The 22,606-nt window shown below is 44.1% G+C and overlaps 2 protein-coding genes across 9 annotated transcripts in view; both read left to right on the forward strand.

Annotated features, from left to right (window-relative positions):
- The window catches only part of LOC106742891 (unconventional myosin-XVIIIa-like), a 50,417-nt gene extending 45,881 nt beyond the window's left edge, over nt 1–4,536 (forward strand). For all 5 annotated transcript variants that reach the window (XM_014616249.1, XM_014616257.1, XM_014616279.1 and 2 more), the window contains 7 exons: nt 74–228; nt 856–979; nt 1,096–1,550; nt 1,682–1,994; nt 2,388–2,651; nt 2,779–3,116; nt 3,266–4,536. In XM_014616249.1, coding sequence (XP_014471735.1) covers nt 74–228; nt 856–979; nt 1,096–1,550; nt 1,682–1,994; nt 2,388–2,651; nt 2,779–3,116; nt 3,266–3,272 — 1,656 coding nt within the window. In that variant the 3' untranslated portion in view covers nt 3,273–4,536. The remainder of the gene's footprint in view (nt 1–73; nt 229–855; nt 980–1,095; nt 1,551–1,681; nt 1,995–2,387; nt 2,652–2,778; nt 3,117–3,265) is intronic.
- Nucleotides 4,537–11,681: 7,145 nt separating this feature from the next.
- On the forward strand, nt 11,682–20,177 carry LOC106742939 (facilitated trehalose transporter Tret1-like). Of its 4 annotated transcripts, XM_014616321.1 has the most exons (4): nt 13,985–14,374; nt 14,846–15,328; nt 16,589–16,709; nt 16,815–20,177. In XM_014616321.1, exons 2-4 carry the CDS (start codon nt 15,248–15,250, stop codon nt 18,227–18,229), a joined length of 1,617 nt encoding a protein of 538 aa, XP_014471807.1. In that variant the 5' UTR covers nt 13,985–14,374; nt 14,846–15,247; the 3' UTR covers nt 18,230–20,177. The 4 variants fall into 4 exon arrangements, with proteins under 4 accessions (XP_014471824.1, XP_014471807.1, XP_014471799.1 ...); XM_014616338.1 differs by lacking the exons at nt 13,985–14,374; nt 14,846–15,328 and adding an exon at nt 11,682–13,007; XM_014616313.1 differs by having other exon boundaries at nt 13,985–15,328.
- The last annotated feature ends 2,429 nt before the right edge of the window (nt 20,178–22,606 follow it).

Here is a 22,606-nt window from a genome sequence, read left to right on the forward strand (position 1 = left end):
AGCCTAGCCAAGGTTTCAACGAGGCTCGAGCGAGGCGCCGGGCGTCATGTTCTCACAAATATTTCCCGAACAGTTGGCTGATGCTTACGAAGAGGTGGAGGAGCAACGACAAGTCGTCGGGCAATGGAAGCGACGGGTGCAGAAGTTGAACGGCGAGATGCACGATCTCAGATTGCTGTTGGAAGAACAGACAGCCAGGAACAATCTGCTCGAGAAGAAGCAGCGCAAGTGAGCCGCGTCTAAATTCTCGTAACGGACCAGCTCGACGGATTTACAAGGCTGCGTGCAAATTGTGCACTTTGTCGCGCATTGAAATACACTGTGTGCTCCGCACGTTTAATCTATAGTTAATGATCTGCAAGTCGGTATCGGGTGGTAGCTCGCTCTATTCTCATTTCACTCTCGGCAACAAGTGTTTCTGGCACCTCGCCAGGCCAGTAACGCCATCCGCGCTACAGTGCCAGCGTTCGGCGCGTCCGGTGTGTCTGTAAATCACGATTGACCGTTCGCAAAGATAGCTCCCTATTAATCTAAAAGCAGCAGCGCGCCGCCGGTTAAAGCCGATCTCAAGCGGCAAACTTGCACCCGCTTCCGAAATCCTGTCAGTTCTCTCCCCTTCTCTCTGGTATACATTCGATACATTCGCTGTATTTTTTTATGTATCGTTCCGTAACGTCTCACACATGGGAGTTCAACGATTCTAGGATAACTGTCATAAATCATTATTTCTCTACATGAAAGTATGAGATTAGACGGTGCGCTATAATAATTTGCACCTTTTATCGGATGCTTATTTGTATATATAATTATCGTCTCACTGTGAGAGAAAGTAATCCCCTCAATAATTGCGTTCAGGTTCGACTCGGAGACTCAGAATCTGATGAACGACCTCAGACAAGAGAAAGCGCAGCGCGAAAGATTAGCGAGGGAAAAGGAGATTGCGATCGCGGAAAAATTCACAGTGGAGCAGAACCTGAGCGTGAGTACATTTTTCTTTTCTTCCGCTCCCGATATCCATTGTTCTCCCGTTTTCCCGGGATTTTCTTGCGGAAATTCCGAATTCAAGATCGATCCGCGTCGTTCGTTTGATGGCAGGACGCGCGATTGGAGATCGAGCTGAAAGAAGAGAGACTTCGCACGTTGACCCAGGAACTGGAGGAGCTCACCTTCGGCGGCAAAACTGAGGAGGAAGTCGCGCAGCTGAAGAAAGCGAAACACGAATTGGAAAAGCGCGCGAAGGACCAGGAGGAGGAGTTGGACGATCTCGCGGGTCAGGTGCAGTTGCTCGAACAGGCGAAGCTCAGATTGGAAATGAGTATCGAGCAACAGCGCAAGGAGATGCGCAAAGAGATGCAGCAACGCGACGAAGAGTTGGAGGATGTTCGCGGGAACGCGCACAAGAAGGTCAAAGCTCTCGAGTCACAGTTGGAGAACGAGCACGAGGAGAGGACGATTCTCCTCAGGGAAAAACACGAATTGGAGCGCCGTTTGGTGTCTATAGAGGAGCAAGACCGAGCTGATCGCGCGGCGGAGGCGGAAACTATGCAGAGGTGAGAAACATTTCCAAATTCTTAAATTGTTCCTTCCCAAAATCGTGATTGCAGCGTGGTCTGTAGTACATATAACATGAAATGGTTATAATCAACCTCAAGATCTATTAATTACAATTGTAATCGCACAGACTGAAGAGAGACTTGAAGAGAACAAAGGCGTTGCTCAGGGACGCGCAAACGATGCTCGAGAGGTCCAAGGGCGATTCAACGGGCAAAGCTGCGTTGCGTCAATTGAAAAATCAATTAGAAGACGCGGAATGCGCTCGTGCAGCAGCGATCAAAGCGAAACAGGCGTTGGAGCAAGAATTAAACGAGACACAAGCGAGTCTCGAGGAAGCCATGCGACAGCGCTCCGAGGCGGAGGAGCGGGCTAATGTAGCTAATCGTGAACGCACGGAACTATTATCCCAATTGGAGGAAAACGAGGAAGAACTTGCCGAGGTACGATATTTCTTTTACGATATTTTCCTTCTATCTTTCTATAGCTGTTCTTATATACAAATATATATATATATATATTTAAAGAAAATGTTAGACAATTAAAATATTATTGTTACACCTATGCTCATATAAAAAGCATATATTTATTAAATATAAAATATTATATAATACATATAATATTATTTTATCTTTAATCATAAGAAACTAATATGCATCGATTATTTATGCTCACTTTGACCTCAATTAACCGCTTAGTCAACCCTTAAAGTTCATTCTTACTGATTTCGAAGACATAAAATATATAACATAGCTTCCGCGATATTTCAACGTTCTTTTAAGTGGAAGTTAAGTTCAGGAGTTAAATATGAATTGTTTTTTTTTTTACGACCGAAGGTCTTGAAGAAGTATCGAGCGGCGGTGCAACAAGTTTCCGCGGAGCAAGGCCAATTGCAAGAGGCACAGGTGCAAATCGCCGCGCTCGAAGCGGAGAAGTCGTCACTGAAAGACCAACTGGCGGAACTAACGCAGCGATTAGAATCGGTGGAGCAACTTGGCGATCCTACGGCGAACAGTCTCGCCACGAGACGCTTGGAGTTCCGTGCTAAGGAACTCGAGAGCAAACTCGAATTGGAGCAAACTACAAGAGCGCGTCTGGAGGTATCGTTGAAGAAAAACGATTTATAAATGCAGTTTATCGCATTAATCCCGTCGAAAAAGCACAAGTCTCAAAAAACGGTGCATTTCGCGGAGCCTAACTATTCGTCCCGCTTTGATTTATTCGCAGACACAAATAGCACGGTTGAAGGAGAGCGTCGACAAGTTGCAGACCGAGTCGGCCTTGCTCAGAACGAAAGAGCAGACCGCCCAGGACGCGGCGAGACGACTGCAACGATCATTGCGCGACACGCGGGACGAAGCTAGCGCGGCGATTTCACGCGAACAAGAAGCTCTGCGTGCTCGTCGCGACATAGAGAAATCCTTAGAGGCCGCGGAAGCCGAAACCAAGGTGGCCAGAGACGATCTCAGACTGGCGCTGCAAAGGATCGATGATTTGCAGAGCGCTATTCAGGGAGAACTCGATTTGGATTGCAGCGAGGAAGCCACCAGCGAAAATAGTGACAGGTAAAACAATATGATATATAAATAATTCTATCACACACACACACACACAAATGTAACCAATATTTCGAAACTCGTGTCTGCTCGTTGACACTAAAGAATTATCGCTTCCATTTGATTCAGTTACGAGTGAAATTTTTTCCTTTTAATAGTGATTGATCCGAGCCCTCATCGGACTTGGAGTCCGATCAAAACGATCAAAACGATCAAGACGTGACTGAACCAGAATCGATGAGGCAGATCGCAGATGGACTTCCATGCAACGAGGCGTCGAACAGAACGTAAATACTATATCGGGCCGTTTAATGTTTGAGCGAAAGTGACGAACAAGGATTATCAGTCCGGAGAGACGAAAGACTGGCGAGAACAAGGGCGGTGTTAGCCCGCTATCGTTACGGTGGTTAGAAGATCACAATAGATTTTACATTTTGTGCTAATTGAACGATGCTACCTAAAGGAGGCGCGCAGTCTCCTTTTATCGCTGTAGAGAATTAAATCGATGCGAAGGGGAATCAAACTGCCTCTAGCGCGGAGGCTAGTCGAACGTAATCAAACTTACAATGTAATGTTCGAACAGCGGGTTAAGCTAAGAGATCGCTAAGCTAATCGACCATGACCCCCCTCCCTCTGCGCGAAGGCGAGCGATGATAAACTTTTGTAGGTGCTAACTATGTATAATTCCCAGGAAATCTCGATGTCGTGGCGGATTTGTATGCCGCACTTGATCGCGCGTCCGACACTATTTTGTCTAATTTTATCTTTCTTGTGTTTCCTTTTTTTTTTTTTTTTAATGTATCGGTGACAACGACGTCGTCCTTCTCCAGTCTTCCAGAGAAATTCGAGCCATTTCATACACGAACACAAATATTGATGGGAACTGTGCGTTGGCTGGTGAACAAAAGTTGGAATGCGTCCGATAACGATGACGAGATATATTTTTAATAAAAATAAATAAAATTTCTTACTTTTTCCAGCAGAGAAACATATAATAGTTATAGAGGCGAGAATGAGTTGCAAAAAGGGTGAATTGAAAATGTTATATTTGATGAATTTTAAATTTTACATTTCAACGTCGAAAAACATTAATGAGATACTTCGATTCACGCGCGATATATCCGTACTTTTGTTCGACAGCTTGAATAAACGCGCATATATTTTCTCACGAGAAAGTAGATCCGCGACTGGACATCTTCTTCTGTAGGAAGGAATACACACACACCGTGCTTCTTGTCCTTGCAATTCACTGCCTTCGGCTCAATTATGTTTTACGTTCGTATGAAAGGAAGGAGAGTAAAAGGGAAAAGCACACACATGACAGGAGAACAAGAAATGCGTGCCACGACTCGAATTGGGGGCTTTGGTTTCGTGTAAGGACTCTCGTGTAACTTATTGCTTTGTAAAATGCAGATCTCCTATTTAATTACTCGGGAGTGTTTCATCAACCGTACCTTTATGCGCCTCTCCTATTCCCCCCGCCGTTTAATCGGCAAAGCGACCGGCAAAAAAGTCGTCGAAGTAGCCGAAAGAGATACGAAATACCGATGAAAAATAGTCCGGCGCTCCGCACGAGTTGGTTATCAAATTAACCATCACACGTAAACCAACTCGCGTACACACACCTAGTCTAGTCCTCCTTCGATCTTCTTTGAACCGGCAGACATTGATTTCCCGCGGGATGACCCTTCTCACAAGTTCCGAACTAAAGTTAAGCACTTTTCCTTCTGCTGGCCGCGCTCCGGATCCTCCTGGCTCCCCTCGCTCTCTTCTACCGTTACTTCCACAGCAAGACGTTATACGAATGAAGCGAAAGACAGCAATTAAATTGCGGCTGAGTTGCCGTCTATTCCACGACAACGGTGACGGTGAGAACGAGAGAGGGATGCGCATTTCGACTACGAAGATCCTCTCTTCGTGAGGTAAGTCTTTCACATTTATGAAGTCGTAACGATTGACATAATTCCCGACATTACATCACGAAATGGGTCTCTCGAAATATTAACGAGCTTAGCGTTATTCTCTCACACGCATGCAATGCAATAAGACGCGTCATATTTCTCGTTTCGTTACGGTGTACGACGACGAAACGCACGAACAAGATGTAATTTCATCTATTTATGTAAATTGAGCGGCTCGCATGTAGTGTTCGTTGACTGCGCATAATTTTTTCACTCTCCTTTCCCTGACCAGTATTCATTGTCAGAATCAGCGAATAGTGGCTTTAATACTCGACCTAGTAATACGCATACACGTACATATATATACATGTCGAGGTAGTAAAATTCCAGCTACGACATGGTTCCTCATTAGAGACTATGTTATATGCACGAATTCCATTTGCACCTAACTACATATAAATTACTTCTCTACACGAGGCTAATGTATGTACGCGTATGTGTGTGTGTGTGTGTGCTCGAAAAAGAGAGAGAGAGGGAAAAGGCCGCGTAATCGCCGCTATTAGTGAGTCCAGGAAGAATGTGGAGGCGAAGTTAGCGCGGCCGGCGCTCGTTAAGAAGAAAATGCGGAAAAAGTGAGAATAGTCGCGGCACGTCGCTGCCGAGTCATTTCTGGGATCACCTCGACAACGATTACGAGACATATATACATTTTACCGTATGCATATACGCGACTTATGGCGTCGACGAAGTCGGAAGAACAGATATTGATTTAAACGATTCGCCTTATTGAACGGTATATGCACACGGCGTCGTTACTTGCTCGTTCGTTTAATAAAGAACTGCCGCTTATCGTTCTAAAAATAAGCGATAAAAGTCAAAACTATTACAAACAACACACGCGTCGCTTTTAAAACTCTTCGTGTCATTCGAGGAAAGAGACTGTTGGAATAAAAAAAAAGAATGAAAACAATTCTAAGCGAAATTGGACCAATTTCGGTTTCGAACGACAAGCAGTGTCCGGAATTAAATGCAGGCCGATTAATTTAGCGCTTATTAATTTACCGTTAAATGAGTTACAATCGATTTGCGTCTATTCACCCGTTAATTCGCATCATAATCGTTGATTACCTGCTAATTCACTAGCTATATGAAACAAGAGTCACGCGAGCTCATGCGGCTTAACGTCATGATATTTCGCCGGCTTAGTTTAGAGAATATCAATTTTGCGAGTAAATCGCTCATTTGTACTGTCATTATCGGGAAGGCTTACGACAAAGCCAATAAGCTTGACAGTGCCGAACAGTCTTGCCCAATTAAAATTTCATATTTCTTCGATCCCGTAAAGACCACTATGCAATTCTGATCAAAAGATACGTTAATTGTTCTTTTACTTGTTAGACACTCAATATTAGCGTATTAACTGGAACAATATTATTGCGTGTTTCTGTGTGCGTTGTGAAAATAAACAACGAACTCAAGCAGATTCTACTTCATCCGGAAATTCTTTCTGCAAGTGAGAAAATATTTGCATTTTTAGATGTGCATTCCTAAATGAATGAAACTTCGCACGAGGCCGTTAAAGAAAAGCGCCAACATACCATGATTTTTATGAGAAACCAAAAGTGTTTTCGATGAAAGCTTCACGTGCCAGTAACTTTACATACAGTCTCATTAACGATTCATTCTGAAAAATGTATTGATGTGACTCTTTACGAGTAATAAAATATCCACATGTGTGCCAATTCACGTGCACTTTCGGGTGATTAAAGTATAAATTTTGATATAATAAAAATTTATGTATAGCTCCAACAAGGGCTAGGCTCTTATTAATTATTGCTGAGCAATTTGCGAAAATTTACAATACGTGCATAATGAAGAATATTTAACTCCGCCGCGCGACTCTGTCGGAAGAATTAATTCGCTCACCCTCTCTCTCTCTCTCGTCTGATCTTTGCACTCTCGGAAGTCCGTTGCAAATTTTAACAAATAAAGCAGCATCCACGTTGTGGCACTTATGAATAGCAACTCAGGAAATTTCTTTCTTTCATTTTACTGTCGCGAATAAATTAAATATTCTTTTGAAAGAATGCATGACTTTACAATATTCAATAGCGGAATATACTCGTAAGTAATTTAACGAGAGACTTCTTTTTTACAAGTGAAACAGTTATGATTCATGTGATACAAAGTCGATATGGATAGGGAATTACTGCGAAACGTGTCTTATATACGGCAAGCGTATTACATACGTGTTACATGGCGCCTCATGAATTTTTCATGGCGAACATGTAACCGTCCAGGCTCGTGAAACGTTCAAAGTCATTGCTCTTGTCGGGAGATCAATAAGAGGGTGAAAAATCGCACGTCTCGTCAGCGCGCCGCGTTCGAAAAGATTAATGTCTTACATAATCCCGCATCGGCGCTGATTTATTCCGCATAATACGACTCGTGTACTACTCGTTACGGCGGCACAGTGCTGCAGAATCGAACATGAGGAGCGCTCATCCCCACTGAAACCTGACCGAGGCAAATTCGTATCAACGTAAATTTAATCAAACCGGCTTCCGTGCACTTACCCAAGAGGAAGCGTGAAAATCTTATCGGCAAAATTTTCCCTTACATCCAGAGAATCTATCGCGCCCTTGATAGAATCTTATTGTAAAAATTAATTATAATCACTAATATAAATCTCTCTGATAAAAATATGTTTTTTTTTGTTATATTTTCTATTCTATTCCTTGGTTTGGAGAAAAAGAGGAAAATTTAATAACTATATTTTGAAATGCGTAAATGAATATCGTTGTAACTAAGAGGGAAAAATGGAAAGAGGCACACACGACTGAAATGCCGATATTTCATTGATTCGTTATACAAAGGAATGCTTCGAATGTCACTGTATATCTCAACATAGTGCTTTATACATCCGATACGCGCAGCACCACCGTACAAAGTTACAATACGCGAACTGTAGGAGAAAAAGAGTAGAAAAACATATGTTTCCGTAGGTTACATAAATTTTTCTCCAACATGTGGAACAAATAATCATTCGATCTTTTATAGGACAATTTGAGAGAACGAATGCATCTTTTTCAATACATGAGTATGTATTAAATTTGCAACCGGATAAACTATTTGGCAAATATAAATAGTATGCGCATCGTTTCATTTTGGACACTTTCATGTAAATCGCAGATATACGAAAGAATATTCGAATATTTTTCGAACCGCGTACAGAAGATGTATACACCTCTTAAAACAATGCATTACCGAACGAATAACAACGCTGCCATTCGGTCACCAAAATAAAAATGTGAAATAATGACTGCTTCTTGGCAAAAAGGTAACATAAAGTGACACTTTTTGTCGAATTCCGAGAGTAACTAAGATCAGCTGAGCAAAAAATGTGGCACTTACTTTTACCTTCCTAGTTTTATCTTTGGATAATTTAACATATAGCGATATAGTTCTTTTCACAATATAGTTTGGAAGTTTATAACAAGAAAAGATCAAAGATATAAATAATACAGTACAAAATACGCTTTCAAAGCAGTTTTATTAAGAGAGGCCGCGAAAATATATGTAGAATATCCATATTTTATAAATTTAACAACAGCTCAGAATTAGAATGACCTATTTTAGACGACACCGAATTTTCTGATGACTTGTCAAAAAAGTGACAAAAGATAACTTAAGTGACTGGACGGCAGTGTTGGAATAATTCCGTCGCGAATATTCCCACGCTCGCATAAAATTATATTTCGGCTTGCGCCGAATGCAAAAATAAGCAGCTGAAATGTAAACGTGCTTACTGTATAATAGAATAGATACCAGGTACGGATGTGTAGCGTAATTTCAAGTGAGCGATACAGTCGCATTTGAAAAAGCACTCTCCCAATTATATCGAGCAATGTAAAGTCTCGTTATGTCTCCTCGAGTGCACAAGTCGCCGTCTTTGGTAATATACGTAACGTGAGGTAACGAAGGCGTATAACATTAACAAGCGGACGGACAAATAAACGCGTCCTTTTTACCCGGGCGTAGGAAAAAGTCAAAAGGTACGAGAACGAGGTCGATATTTCGCCGAGCTCGTTCCGCTGAGCAAATGGCGTGCGCGCCGCTTTAAATTTTAATCACGCCGAGCGGCGGTGCTCTGCACTCGCGTACTTATAAAGGTGACATAATGAGCGCGCGTACGGCCTCGGGCCGGCGACGCCGATTAACCGAGGATTACTTTAATTAACTTTACGTTCGCGGGATAACGACGCGTAGCCAGCACGGCTGCTTGAGCGAACGGGTGGGCGAACGAGCGAGCGAATTCGCGCGACTCCTCGCGCCTCGTCGACGCAAAACACGCCCGCGTCAAGTCGTCAAGATCGAAGAGCCACGAGGAGCCTAGCACAACCGGTTGTTGAACAGAAACAGTTGAGACAATGACAATTTATGTGATTACGCGAGGCACAGAGTGAAGCAATTTGTCACGAAATGCATTAAGTCGACGCCATTATTTTGTTCGAGGGAACGGAACGGATTGGAATAGATTTGTTTAGGTTTCGTGGACGAACTGCTTCGAGACTGATAAGCAATTCCGATACCCCGCTGTTCAGAGATAATGAGAAAAAATGAAGCCGATAACGACGGATATAATACCAAGAATGTACCAATTTCGGTGATCGATTCTCCGATTTTTGGACTCGACCTAGAAACATTTTCGACCATACCGTCGAAAACCGTCGGTTGCAGGATTCAGGTTATGTTCACGTGCTTATCGTATGCTTCGACAGACGTAAACAGGACCAGGATAAGAATGCGGGTCGTAAGTGTTTGTATATCGCTGGAAAAATTCTACTTATGACACGATTTATCTTATCTTTCTAACGGCAATTTGAGAAATCTTCTTACACGCACGAACATCTTACGGTAATCAGTAGTAAGATAAGGAACGACTTTCGCAGTAATTAGGAAAATGACATTCATAGATAACTAATGCGTACCCAAAGAGAGACGGGGAGAGAGAGAGAGAGAGAGAGAAAGAGATGGTGCTGCGCGAGTAATCAAATGACATTCGTCTCGTGATGTGACAAGCGTAAAATGCACTTGTTAAAATGCGACGGTGACGATAAAAAGTTACTAAGAGCTTACATTGACGCGTAGCTGACACTCTGTTTGATACTACCGCGTCGTGCGAATCTATTTATTAGAGCAATTTGGAACATCCGTGGCATCCGTATCAATTTGGATCGTTGCTGTTATGTCCGTCACCATTTTTGACTTCAACACAAACACATTCCGTTTATAGATGTAAACTTCTATCGCGTTGGAATTACCATCCTATTTGCCAATCAAACCGAAGCTTGCATAGGAATTAATTATGGAATATGCGTGACATGATGGTAGTAGCTCGTTAATAATATATCAGGCATGGTCTGTCGTCAGTACTCTTATGATTAATTGACACACACATACACACACGTTAAGTAATTCGGGATCTTAGCAGTTAGAACACGGAGTGAACTGCAACGAGATGGCACTCGCATCTAGTTGGGATTTCCGCCGAGTCAGTTTTCTCATGTGCAAGAGAATGTTTATTAGCTCGAAATGTCCAAATTGCTTGATCCAGCGATTAATTACTAGAATATATATCGCCACGTGCATATTGTATTAAAGTCAGACATTTTTCCGGCTGCGTATTTCACGGAACGAGTTCAGAGCGTTAAATACGGAGAAGTGGCGGCTGACATTGCGAAAGATCTGCTCTTGATAGTTATGCAACCTTGATTATCAACCAGATATGCAATTTAAATCTATGCACGTCAATCCGCCGCCTGATTGTAACGGCACAGTCGGAGATTAGTTTACTTATGCGTCGTGGCGAAAGAGGGTACTGTAAATTGTCAGAAACTAACGCAAAGGCGCAGCCTTGAAACGTTGAATTATTCTGGAGATCGCGTATATTCCAGGGGAACCCAAACGATTCGCTCTGAAACGCAATCAGCTTAACTCCGAAACGCAATAAATCCCTTTGACGCATCGTGCTTGTTGTTGTTGCCCGTTATTGTATCCGCCGAAAGCGCCACGATTAAGACCCCATTTGATCAATCGCCTTTCCCCCCCACCCCCCGAAGTCGAAGTGAATAGATTGACGCAAAAAATATGTTCTTCGTGTTATTCCTGTTAATGAGAGTAATATTTATTCTCGTTTGCAGGAAGTAAACATACACGTGTAAGTTTCATCCCTACTTCTCTTCCTTTTGATAAGCAAAAGAAATTAACACAAAAGAACGTATCACGCGCCTTACGCGCGGAAAGAAAGCTGCGGGAATTATAATAAATAAAATGTCTGTACGTCCTTCAATTACAATAACGAATTTTTCCCCATAAAAGTGAGAATATCTGTTTCCGTCAATTTTTGTGGAAAATTCTAACGTGACTCGAACTGAGCCGAATAAATCATTCGCCCGACGGACAGACACGCGGAGTGACGATCTTCGCGCGTGTTTTTCTCCCCCTCTCTTCTCAACTCCGCGCTTCGACACGATGGATTCAAGCGCAAGCCTGCTCGTCCTCCATGGGGACCGGATCGAACAGTTCAATTTGAGGCGCCACACTCCTCTCCGGCGACAATTAACAACTATATTGCCTGCCGTCGCAGTTTGTTTGAGAACGCACAGATCACAGGCGCGTGCGGCAAGATAAGCCGTGACGCGCGTCTCTCGGTGAACCCGAGAGTATATGATGAGGGGAATATGTGCGCCCACCACGCTGAGATAGTGATGTACATGCGGGCGATAAGGGGACAAAACAGATATACTAGGATGTCTGGACAAAATCGCACCACCATGAGAGGAGGACCGACCGCCTGTTGCTCGTCATCAGTCTGTGAAAGAAGGCGCGAATTCGCGAGGAAAGAAAAAGAGAGAGAGAGAGAGAGGGAGATCCTCGGGCCACAGTTATTGTCATTGCTAAGTGTAGCGGTGGTGGCGTGCGACCCGTAATGTGTACCGGCTTGCAATTAACGACAATCGGATTAAGGCCAATTGGGCACGAGAGCGGTAGTGGGTTGTCGCATGCACCGTCGCGGCTGGACCCGATTACGAAGTAACGGATAAATAGATCTATCTAGATCGGCCGGTCGCCTCGATAAGACGCGGCGCTCCGATACCCGCGCGGCACAAATTCGAATTCACCGATTAAAGCAGTGTTTACGAGCGACGGGCAACCGTTGGGCACATAACGGCACATCGAGGAAAGCCGCTGCGAGGAAGCGAGTTACACAGCTGGTAGTCGTTCGATCGCAACCTTCGCGAAAGCCGAACTAATCGGCGGATGCGCGCGCGGCCCGTCGGACGGACACGGAGAAAACGACGGGATAAAAAAAACCGGCAGAGATTTATTCGCCTTTTGGAATACCGGAAGTAGTAGTATATGCGCGGGGACGTATAAACCGGCGGTAAAAATCGTAAACCCGGATCGGCTATTTCTTCAATGGGCGGAGAAACTGGAAGATCGATGTCACATGTATCTCTCTTGTGAGATAGTATTATTGTGAAGTGTTATTGTCATCAAGAAATTATCCCCTTTCCGACTCTCTCGTATGTCGTCGTGGGTACGATTTGCAAAACTAGAGGAAAATCGTTGAAGAATCTCGGTGTATTATCATTGTCGATGTGTTGAAACCGAAGTGGAGAACTATCGACAAATTGGGCGGACTGTTAATCGTTACATTGACCGTCGACAGTCAGAAATCGTGTTTACTGTGAAAAGCTATCGTCGATCTCCGGGGAAACTCAGTGACTACCAGCCGCGAAAAGGAGCCGCGGTGGTTTATCACATTTTGCCCTGCGCACTTGCCAACCAAAGGCTATCAATAGCTTGAAATTAAGGGCATTCAATCGCGAAAACTACTTGTTGGATTCGTCGCTGAGAAAGCCCAAGCTGCAGAATCGCCAGAAGAAATAGGGCGGCAGTTCCATTCTCGTTTCACATGGCTGCAACCACGAACGTAAGTGACACAGTTTCGTTTGCATTGCAGTTGCAATACGCTGCTCCAATTTCCCTCGTCACCGCATAAACAGACGAAACCGAAGTGCCGCAATCGCGAAGCGTGTAATTAATCTGGTATTTAGATAATGAACAATTGACGCATTCGTTATTTGTTACGTAGAGCTATTCCGTGCAGATCGAGTCGGTGTGTGATTTTTGATAAGTGGATTAAAATAAGACAGTCGATCTGCTGATAGAAACTATTTATTATATTTTATGTAATTTCATTAAACTCTAGTCTATGCATCTAATTGTGTATATAAAACCTTTATTATATATTTTATCACATCTTTTATCATATTTTATTTAGCAATGTTATCATAATTTTATCATACTATTCGTCCGTTAACTATTAGATATTGGACTTTCAGCGATGTGGAATGACTTATCTGAAAGAGATATCGTGAAAGATTATTATAATCATATTTCGAGTTGTCATCATATTTTTATCATACTACTCGTTCGTTATTCATATGAAATGGTTTATCCTAGAGACATATCATAATAAATTTAAGTATGATTATGATAATTGACAACTCTGTTATTATACTTTTGTCATATTATTTGTTCGTTATCTATTAGGTATCGGGCTTTCAATCATGCATGGAATAATTTCTCCCAGAAAAAATCACATAACAAATTATCATATTCGTATTTAAAATTGTCATCATACTTTTATCGTACTATTTGTTCGTTAACTATTGGCTTTTGGGCCATCGATGATATGGGGAATGATTTATATAAATATTTTTTTCTTTAACTTCGTTGCATGAATATAGCGCTCGCAACGTAACAGCAATCAGCTAATCATAATAATTACATGTATCAGCATTGCCACCTAATGCGCAACAAAGTTGCATCCATGACATCACTAACTTGTCTTTCACTTGTCGACATAAGCGAGTTGAAAAAGTTGTTCGTGCAGTCCCGAGTTCTTCGCGATCGCAACGCTTACTGGAAGACCACCAACCTATGACCTCCACCGCTTCGCCGATTATAAATATCGCGTCTAAGAAGAAGGGATCGTGAACGCTAAACAACAATAGCGAGAGCGCGACGAAAAAAGAGCACAAATGCCAGATAAAGAAATGTAATCATATGCGCGCGCGCGGAAGCAAACGTAAATCTTGGCGCCTGCGCGTTTTCCGAGGCGTCCGGTTCTACGGATACGGTGGAAAGATACAAGCGAAATCACGGGAGCGGTCGTTTTCGTCGAATCCGCGACCAGGGAAAGCCAGTCGATCGCGACAGGTTTTTTTTAGATCGCACGTGATTTAAGGAGAGCGGAGGAGAAGAGGAGTCATGACAGGCACGACGGACCCGCTGGTGAGTATCGATTTTCGCGACGTCTATTTCGTCGAATTCGTAGTGTTCCGCGTTCGTGGTCGTGCTTCCACCTCTCGTGAGCCAGAAAATCCACTCCGAGGTTATTTTTACGAGCGTACGCGGCATGAGGAAACAACGACGGTTCAGCCTTCATGGAAGCGCGACGGATGTACGCATTCACGCGCACGCGCGCGCGCGTACGCATGGGCGCACGTGGTTCATGACGGGTCGTCGGATGCTTATCCGTCGGTGTGAACATCCTCGACATTTATCTTCTCGACTCGAGGTGTACGCAAAGCAACAACGATAACGCGAACTAAGCGGTTTCTGTGTCGCAAAAGACGCTCGAAAAACGCGCCCTCGTCACATGTCATTTCCCGCGAGATCGCACGAACGGAACGAAGAAATGTAGGGTCAACCTCGGTGATTCACTCGTGGCGCTTTGCCAAATGCAAATTCAATCATTTTCAGCAAATCGAACTCCGCATAAAGCGCCGCACGCGCTATTTACTCCCGAAGCGTTGTGTTCTCGATCAAAGGTTTGAAATCGCCCGGCTTGCGAATCAGGAAGTCCGAGTCCCGCTATCAGTTATCCACCCACACGTATTCGTCCAAACATGTCCGCGTTAATCGACGATGAAAGACGAGCTGTGTGTGTGTGTCGTCGATGAGTAGTGGTGATTCAGCGTATTCGGATATTCAAAGGAGGAGGGCATCGCCCTTTACCAAGCGTGTTGTGTAACGAGCGTTGCATGCTCCGGGTGCTCTCTCCACGTTACACAGGTACATTACATGTACATCGTTGTTGTACGTACGCGATGGACCGCCTGAAATAAACTCGAGGCGCGGAGAACGTCCCGCCGCGAGGCAAAAATGGCTGTTTCGCTCAGAGCCGCAAGTCAGAAGTGCGCGCGACGGTTTCGACGGCTCGTGAGACGCGCGAAACTTGTATTGGTGAGTACCCACGAAAACGCGCGCCGTCAGCAAAGCCAGGGTTTCACCGTTGCTCGCTTATCAAATCGCTCTCGCGTGCATCAAACCATCGCGATAAGTCCGCGTGTAGGCCGTCGGCTGACGAGCTTCGGCTGGGTTGCCTGACGAGCTCCGGAGCTAGGTTATGTGGCGAATAAGCACGCGACTCGCGAAGAACGGCCTACGCCTTGAAAAAAGTTGTGCGCATGCGCGCTCGATCGCGCGGCCTTATCGTGGCGCCACGCTCAATCGGCGAATGATGAATCCGATGGGAAATTGCGCGCACCGCAAGCGTTTCCTCGCATGCACGATCTCATTAATAATAGAAAAAAGAAAACAACTCTCCCCCCCCCCTCCCCCTCTCTTTCCCTGTGTTAGCCCAATTATATGTTCTTTATGCCGCGTTCTCTCGATGAGGGAGACCGGTAATATAATTGGTCCGCGTTCTCTGATACAGCTTGCATGAGTCAACGATTCTCGGGTTGTACCTAAACGAGAACGTTTTAAGAGAAACGTATGGTTTTCACTTCATTTTTTGTATTCCTCTCGCATTAATCCACGTTATCACTGTCACCTGTTGCTTCCCCGCTTCAGAAAAGATTTCTGCACTCTGTCACGTGCAAGAAGATTTATGCACAAACGCAGCGTCGCTAATTTGGTGATTCAACACCAAGTTCACCAGTAGAGCAAATTTTTATATATCGCATCGGCATGAGACTTAATGACTTTTGTTTATATAAAGTTAATACTTTACCTCAATCTACTTTGCCGACGAGTAGAATTTTAATTCCTAACTACCGCACGGAGAAAAATATTTTTTCTGGCGCAGCAAATTGTTACACTGAGAGAAAAAAATATTTAAAAACTTATTTGTGAAATATAAGATTTATTTCATAGAAATAAGATGTATTTATGTAAAAGAAATCTTATATCTCACAAATAAATTTTTAAGTATTTCCCTCTCAGTGTAGTTATTACACTGGTAGTAAAGAGATTTGTTAAACGAAAAAAAAGTATTTGCTGTTGTAACGAAACGTCGTTGCGACAGCGATAAAATTTAGCTGGCACAACAAAATTACATCGCTGTCTATATACGCCGCAAAATATTTTCCTATGTGCGTATAAAATTTCCAAAGGTAAGAAAATAGTCCGGAAAGGTGATATTCGATCGTTACTAAGCAGAAAGAAACTCACTCAGCTCTCGTCTTTCCCGAGAGGATCAATATTCTGTTTCTACCGCAGATCGGCACGCTGAAAGAAACGTCACCAAAGGGGGAGATCGTAACTCAAGCTTCGTCCGGCTCGGATAAGTATCGTGATAGCAAACGGACGCAATGGAGACAATGGCTGGCATGCATATCAGGTTTGTCCTTTGACTTGGCGAGATATCGCGTCATTTAGACAAGTGTACCAACGCGACGCTCGGCCAATCGAACCCTATTGATCCCCGATCGATCTTCATTTACAGCGACTCTATCGATGGTGGCGGTCGGTACCGTTTACGGATGGACCACCACGTCGCTCTCCCGGCTGGCATCCGGCGCCAGCGACGTGCCGATAAAGATAACCGACGACGAGGGTTCCTGGATCGTGTCACTGACGGTGATCGGCTCCATGATCGGCCCGTTCCTCGGCGCGAGTCTCGCCGACAGATACGGCCGTAAGAAATGCCTGCTGCTGGCCAGCGGCTTCTTCATGATCGGCTGGACCGTCATACTGTTCGCTCAAAGCGTGTCGGCGCTCTACGTCTCCAGGGTGATTCTCGGCGTCGGCGTGGGCATCTCGTACACGACCAACCCCATGTACGTGTCGGAGGTCGCCGACGTCGGGATCCGCGGCGCCCTCGGCACTTTGATCGCCGTCAACGTGTTCACTGGCTCGCTGCTGACTTGCAGCATCGGACCCTGGGTGTCTTATCGGGTCTTAGCCGCGATACTACTCGCGGTACCGATTCTCTTCGTGGCGTGCTTCTCTTGGTTCCCCGAGACGCCCGCTTTCCTCGCTGCTAGAGGTCGCAAAGCGGAAGCCACCAGATCCCTGGCCTTTTTCAAGGGTATCCGCGATCGGGACGAAGCTCGCAGAGAGCTGGAGGTTGCTCTCCGAGGGGTCTTCATCCAAGACGTCTGCGACAATATTCCCGTCACCGGGCCCGGTGCGAGAACCGAGCCGGTCAAGCGCAGCTGGCTCGGCAAGCTGAAGCTGATGTTGTTGCCCAGCAACGCTCGAGCGCTCGGCATCATACTGGGCCTGGTGGCGGCGCAGCAGCTTAGCGGAAATTTCAGCACTATGCAGTACCTCGAAGTGCTCTTCAAGAAGGCTGCTATCGGCATCGACTCCAACCTGGCTACGATACTAGTACTCGCGGTCGGCCTCGTTTCAGGAGGATTATCGACTGCGACTGTCGAGGGCGCGGGCAGACGCCCGCTGCTGATCGCCTCCACTCTGGCGTCCTCCATTACCCTCGCTGTCTTGGCGATATACCTCATGCTCGACAGCAGGGGCGTCGACGTATCCGCGGCGAATCTACTCCCGGTGGTCGACGTGATCGTCTTTCAGGTGGCCTTTCAACTTGGATTGGGCACGTTGCCGAATGCGCTCATCGGCGAGCTGTTCCCCACGGAAGTGAAAGCATTCGCCGGCGCTATCATCACCGTCTTCGACGGTGTGCTCGGTTTCGCCGTCTCCAAGCTGTATCAAGTCATCGGCAATCTGTTGGGCGCGCACGCCGTTTACTATTTCTTCGCGGCCTCGTGCTTATTGGCGTTCCTGATGGTGATATTCGTCGTGCCCGAGACCAAGGGTCGGACGTTCCGCGAGATCCAGGAGCTCTTGCAACGCGAGAGGAAGACGGACGACGAGAGGAATCAAACTGTCGCGATATGACAGAGGGAGAGGCGCCGCGCAGAACGCGGCGCGAACTCGCCGCCGCGTTATCGGCCGTTCTTTTCGAGACGACGGACGTTCTCGTTGGCGATTACTTATCTTCGTCTGTACATACATTGCGTTCGCGACGGGGGCGCGGCGGGCCGTAAAGACGCGCGCCCGCGATGTACGTACCGCGTGACCGTATCTGCCGCCGGGGAATTAAAAAAAAACATCATCGTAGAATCATTTTAGAAAGTGTAGATCCTGTAGATCCTGTGATTTCTCGATGATTTTATTTTTATTGCAATTCTTTTCTTTATGTACGAGTTATCGCGCGAATATTTCTAGGATGATAATTGCAAAATTCGCCACGTGTTCAATTGTTAAAACTTCGCTGCGAGAAACACACGTTATCTTTGATACGGTCTTCTTTTTCTTTTCGTACGTCTCACGCCAGTTGTTACGCAGATTGGATATTTAAGGGACGTCAGTTGTGAGGGTTTCTCTCATACGCGGAAGATAAAATATTTAAGTAAGAAAACTGGGAGAAATGGACGGAAATAGAAGACTCTAGCAGAGTATAATTTTTTTAGTAAACGCCGCATCTCTTCTTCTGAAACGTAAAAGTTGGGAGTGAAGAGAAAAATCGCAAGGTTATTCGGTAATAGAAAAAAAAAATAATACTGCCACATATACATTCTAGTATTACACCTGAAGAAGCGCCTTTTACAAGTATTCTATAATACATAGTCACTGATTCACACGTGTATGACATAAATAATAATATATATATAAAGGACGTCTGAAAATTCTAGGTCTAACATTCGTATACAAGTAAAACGGATCGAACTGGACAGAAAAGTCATATACCATTTTGCAAATTTTGCGGATAGTTATTAAGAAGATAATTAAATAATATGAGCGAATGAATTCACATGAAACAACAGATCGAACTCTGTTGGTGTGGATAGAGAAAGATGTCTTACTTTTTAGGATCTTTCAACACAACGGTGAGTATCAACTGATAGCGAGAGACTTCCTTCTTTTCGGCGCACAGCTGCATATCATACGCCACTCGCTGCATTATTCCGCTTCTCGCTATCAGCTAGTACCCATCATCGCTAGGGAATCCTAAGAAGTAAGGTAATTTTTCTTAGAAGGTAATTTTTTTAGAAGTTGAAAACCATTCCAAGTTACAAGTTGAAAAACTTTCTTTATACATGCCTTCAGAGTCCTACTCTTTCCTGTGAGTTCATTTGCTTATATAGTTTAATTAATTCCTTAAACTATTGCAAAATTTGTAAAATGGTACAGGACTTCGCTGTTCAGTTCGATTCGTTTCGTTTACACACGAGTTTTGTCTGGAATTTTCAGGTAGCCTGTAAATAAATATTTTTATTTTATATATTCAGCCTATCTCTCGAATAATTCAATCGCACCGAGTGTAATTTTTGCCACTCATTCAAAAGATTCGATTAGTGAAAGCGAGTTTAGATAACTGTATGTTTGCGCCATTATGATAAGAAGCCATATAAAATATGTTTTCCATATATGTATATAGATATACACACATATACATGTATATTTTTTGCAGAGCGCACATTCGTAAAGGTGGCGCAATCTTCGCGCGATGTTTTCTCGTGCAAGGTTTAGTTGAAGCCGTAAAAATTTCAATTTGTAGAACATCCTGTATACGAGGATTTCGCGCAACCAGATCTCTCGTACGATGGTAGCAGATAAAATATTTTAGCTCAGTGCTATTTTGATAGAAACAATGTTTCCGGTCAAACGCGCGCTCCAAAGAATAGATAGCTATCAACTTTTAAACGAATGTTTTCGGTGTAAATATGAATATTAAAGACACACGCATCGTGTATTTTAAAAGCTTTGTCACGCAAAGTGTGTATATATATATATAAAAAAAAAGAGATATTTTGGTGTGTCAGAATTTTGTTAAATACAAAAGTCATTCCTTTGAATTGAATATGTGCCTAATATCTTTTACGTGTCAAATCCCAATTGTGAGATTTCAATTTAAGATTCACACAGAAGATTAATAAAAGGTTGGAGCATGAAAGGCAATTACTTCGACACGTTGTGATAGGGGAAAAAAAAGAGTAAGTAAACGGAGAAAAGATCAATCAACGAACGACGAGATTCTTGAGAAGCGCCAGGAATCCTTATATTGAAACTGAAATATCTGAATTATTATTTCCCTTTTAATGCATCGGCGAATCTGTCCGAGCGCTGCATAGTTGACGATAAACATTCCTTTTAGTTTATCCCTTTATATCCCGTACAACTACCGCGTATTATTTTGAGACTGAACAGTACACCGCCCATTTATCCATTAAGTATAAAATTGAAAGTAAAAAGTACATGTTGCAAAGCAATTACTCGGGTCAAAGGAAAAAGAAAAAAAAAACCATTATATGTTTGAAATAACGAATTTATATACGATGAAATGACGGCAAAATGCTCGTTCGCGATAGAAAAGAATAGAGGATATTTTTCCGGGGCACGCAAGGAATTATTTCTAAATCCGAAGTAACGTCAAAGGATCGTAAATATAGAACGAACGAATATATGGAAACATTCGATGGAAATGGAAAACTTAGCGTTATACTTTCCGCATTGCGAACAGTCGAGGTATATGAAAGTAACGCACGAACGGTATATCGAAGTAACCCAATTGCCGCAGCCGGTGCTCTCACAGTAATGGTACGTAGCAAGTTTCATCTTATAAAATGGCCCATATCTACGTCGGTTCAAAGAGAATCCGCTCGAATGACGCATTATTAAACTTCAACTTCCGCGTATTGTACAACGCGAAAGTAACATCGATCGAGGGAAATGACGGCGAACTAATGAACTTCGATTTCAGGAATCGCCGGCTAAGAAGAAAAGTCAATTATCGGATTCAATAATCGGCTTCTGTGCGCACACCTTTAATTTTTGTCAAGGAGAATGTCGCACGGTACATCCACGCACTGCCGCGGAATTTTTCCGTGTGCTCCCTCTTTCGTTTTAGCGGAAAAGATTATAGCTTTCCGATTTCTCTTTCCGACCGCGCGCGCGACTTTTTTTATCGATTGATCCCGCGCGAAATACGCGCTCAGCGACGATGCATCGAAGGCCGCGGTCGCATTGTGCGGCACGCATATCAACGTGCACTTGTTTTGTTTCCGGGGGGAACAATGAGGGTAGTGAAAACTCACCTACCCGGAGCCGTTTGCCGACACTTTCCGCGATTTCGGGCGATTTACGCGCTCGATCGCGCGAGCCGCGGTGATAAAGGATTAAAGTGAATTAACGCCCCGGTCGGGCGTCGTTGAAACTTGCAAACGCCTCCGGCGGACGATCGCGCGGGATGCCCGATTTTCTCTCCCACCGCCCTTCCCCTTCTCCCGCTACCCCCTCACATGACCCTTTTTTTCCGACAGCGACTCGCTTTGTCCCAAGCCGTCGAAATGGCGAGAGCTCGGCGAGCCGGGTGGTAGTTTTATTCCACCGGCATCGAGCAGCGAGAGCCACCCGATGCAACGGTAGAGAGCGATCGCCAGACAAGGAGAACGCGGCGACACGAGCTGCTGCGAACGAGCTTGTAAAGCGGGATCGGGATTTTCTCCGCGTGCGCGCGCGTGGCCAGATGTAACCCGCAGCGCGACAGTCCACGTTGTTTTCCAAATTTATACCCACGGATTTTTTCCATAAACAATGCCGTGCGAGCGCGCACGCGGTTACAGTCCGCTGTTGTATGAAATATGTATGATATTACAGCGGAGGGGAAGCAAATAAATGCGCGCAAAGGAGTGATTGATGGAGGAATTAGGTAGGAACGTGGAAATAACATTTGCGAATGTTCCAATTTTATAGATATCGGGATTAAGCTTTACACCAGCGCGTCTGTAACTTCCTCAGTAAAAATTTCATGCATTTTTTCTAACAATCTTTTCTAGTTGTTGGACTGCTCACTAACTTTTAGTAACTGAGGAGTAAAACTACGTGGCAATCCAATCAAGACATAATACGTTTTTCCTGCGCGGAAGAAAAGAATTAGCTGTCCATGTGATACAACTGAAATTTAGTTACCAGGCCTAATTTTTAGCTGTAAATGAAGCTAAAAACTAGATAGAGGAATAAAAAAAAAATAATTAAATTAACTAAATTTCAATTATTATTTAGACAGCTAATTCGTCAGTTTACTAACGTCAGTTTACTTCGAGATTAGAAATTACGGGCTAACCTTTTTATTACTTTTAGTATTCATTACGGGACTTGGATATTGCTGAAACGTCTTCTTTAACGATTGCTCTCAGACTGCTCTCTTCTCGTTTATTTCATAGAACGATCCAGAAATTTTAGAGGCGGGTTATTGCGATACCATATGACGCG

Source organism: Dinoponera quadriceps, unplaced genomic scaffold (assembly GCF_001313825.1).
Source record: "Dinoponera quadriceps isolate SergipeBrazil2010 unplaced genomic scaffold, ASM131382v1 scaffold3, whole genome shotgun sequence".
Classification (NCBI taxonomy): Eukaryota; Metazoa; Arthropoda; class Insecta; order Hymenoptera; family Formicidae; genus Dinoponera; species Dinoponera quadriceps.

Coding starts and splice junctions, on each gene's coding strand:
- LOC106742939 (XM_014616313.1), top strand. CDS start 15,248: ATGGCTGTTTCGCTCAGAGCCGCAAGTCAGAAGTGCGCGCGACGGTTT. Junction 15,329..16,588: donor GACGCGCGAAACTTGTATTG/GTGAGTACCCAC, acceptor TTTCTACCGCAG/ATCGGCACGCTGAAAGAAAC. Junction 16,710..16,814: donor ATGGCTGGCATGCATATCAG/GTTTGTCCTTTG, acceptor CTTCATTTACAG/CGACTCTATCGATGGTGGCG.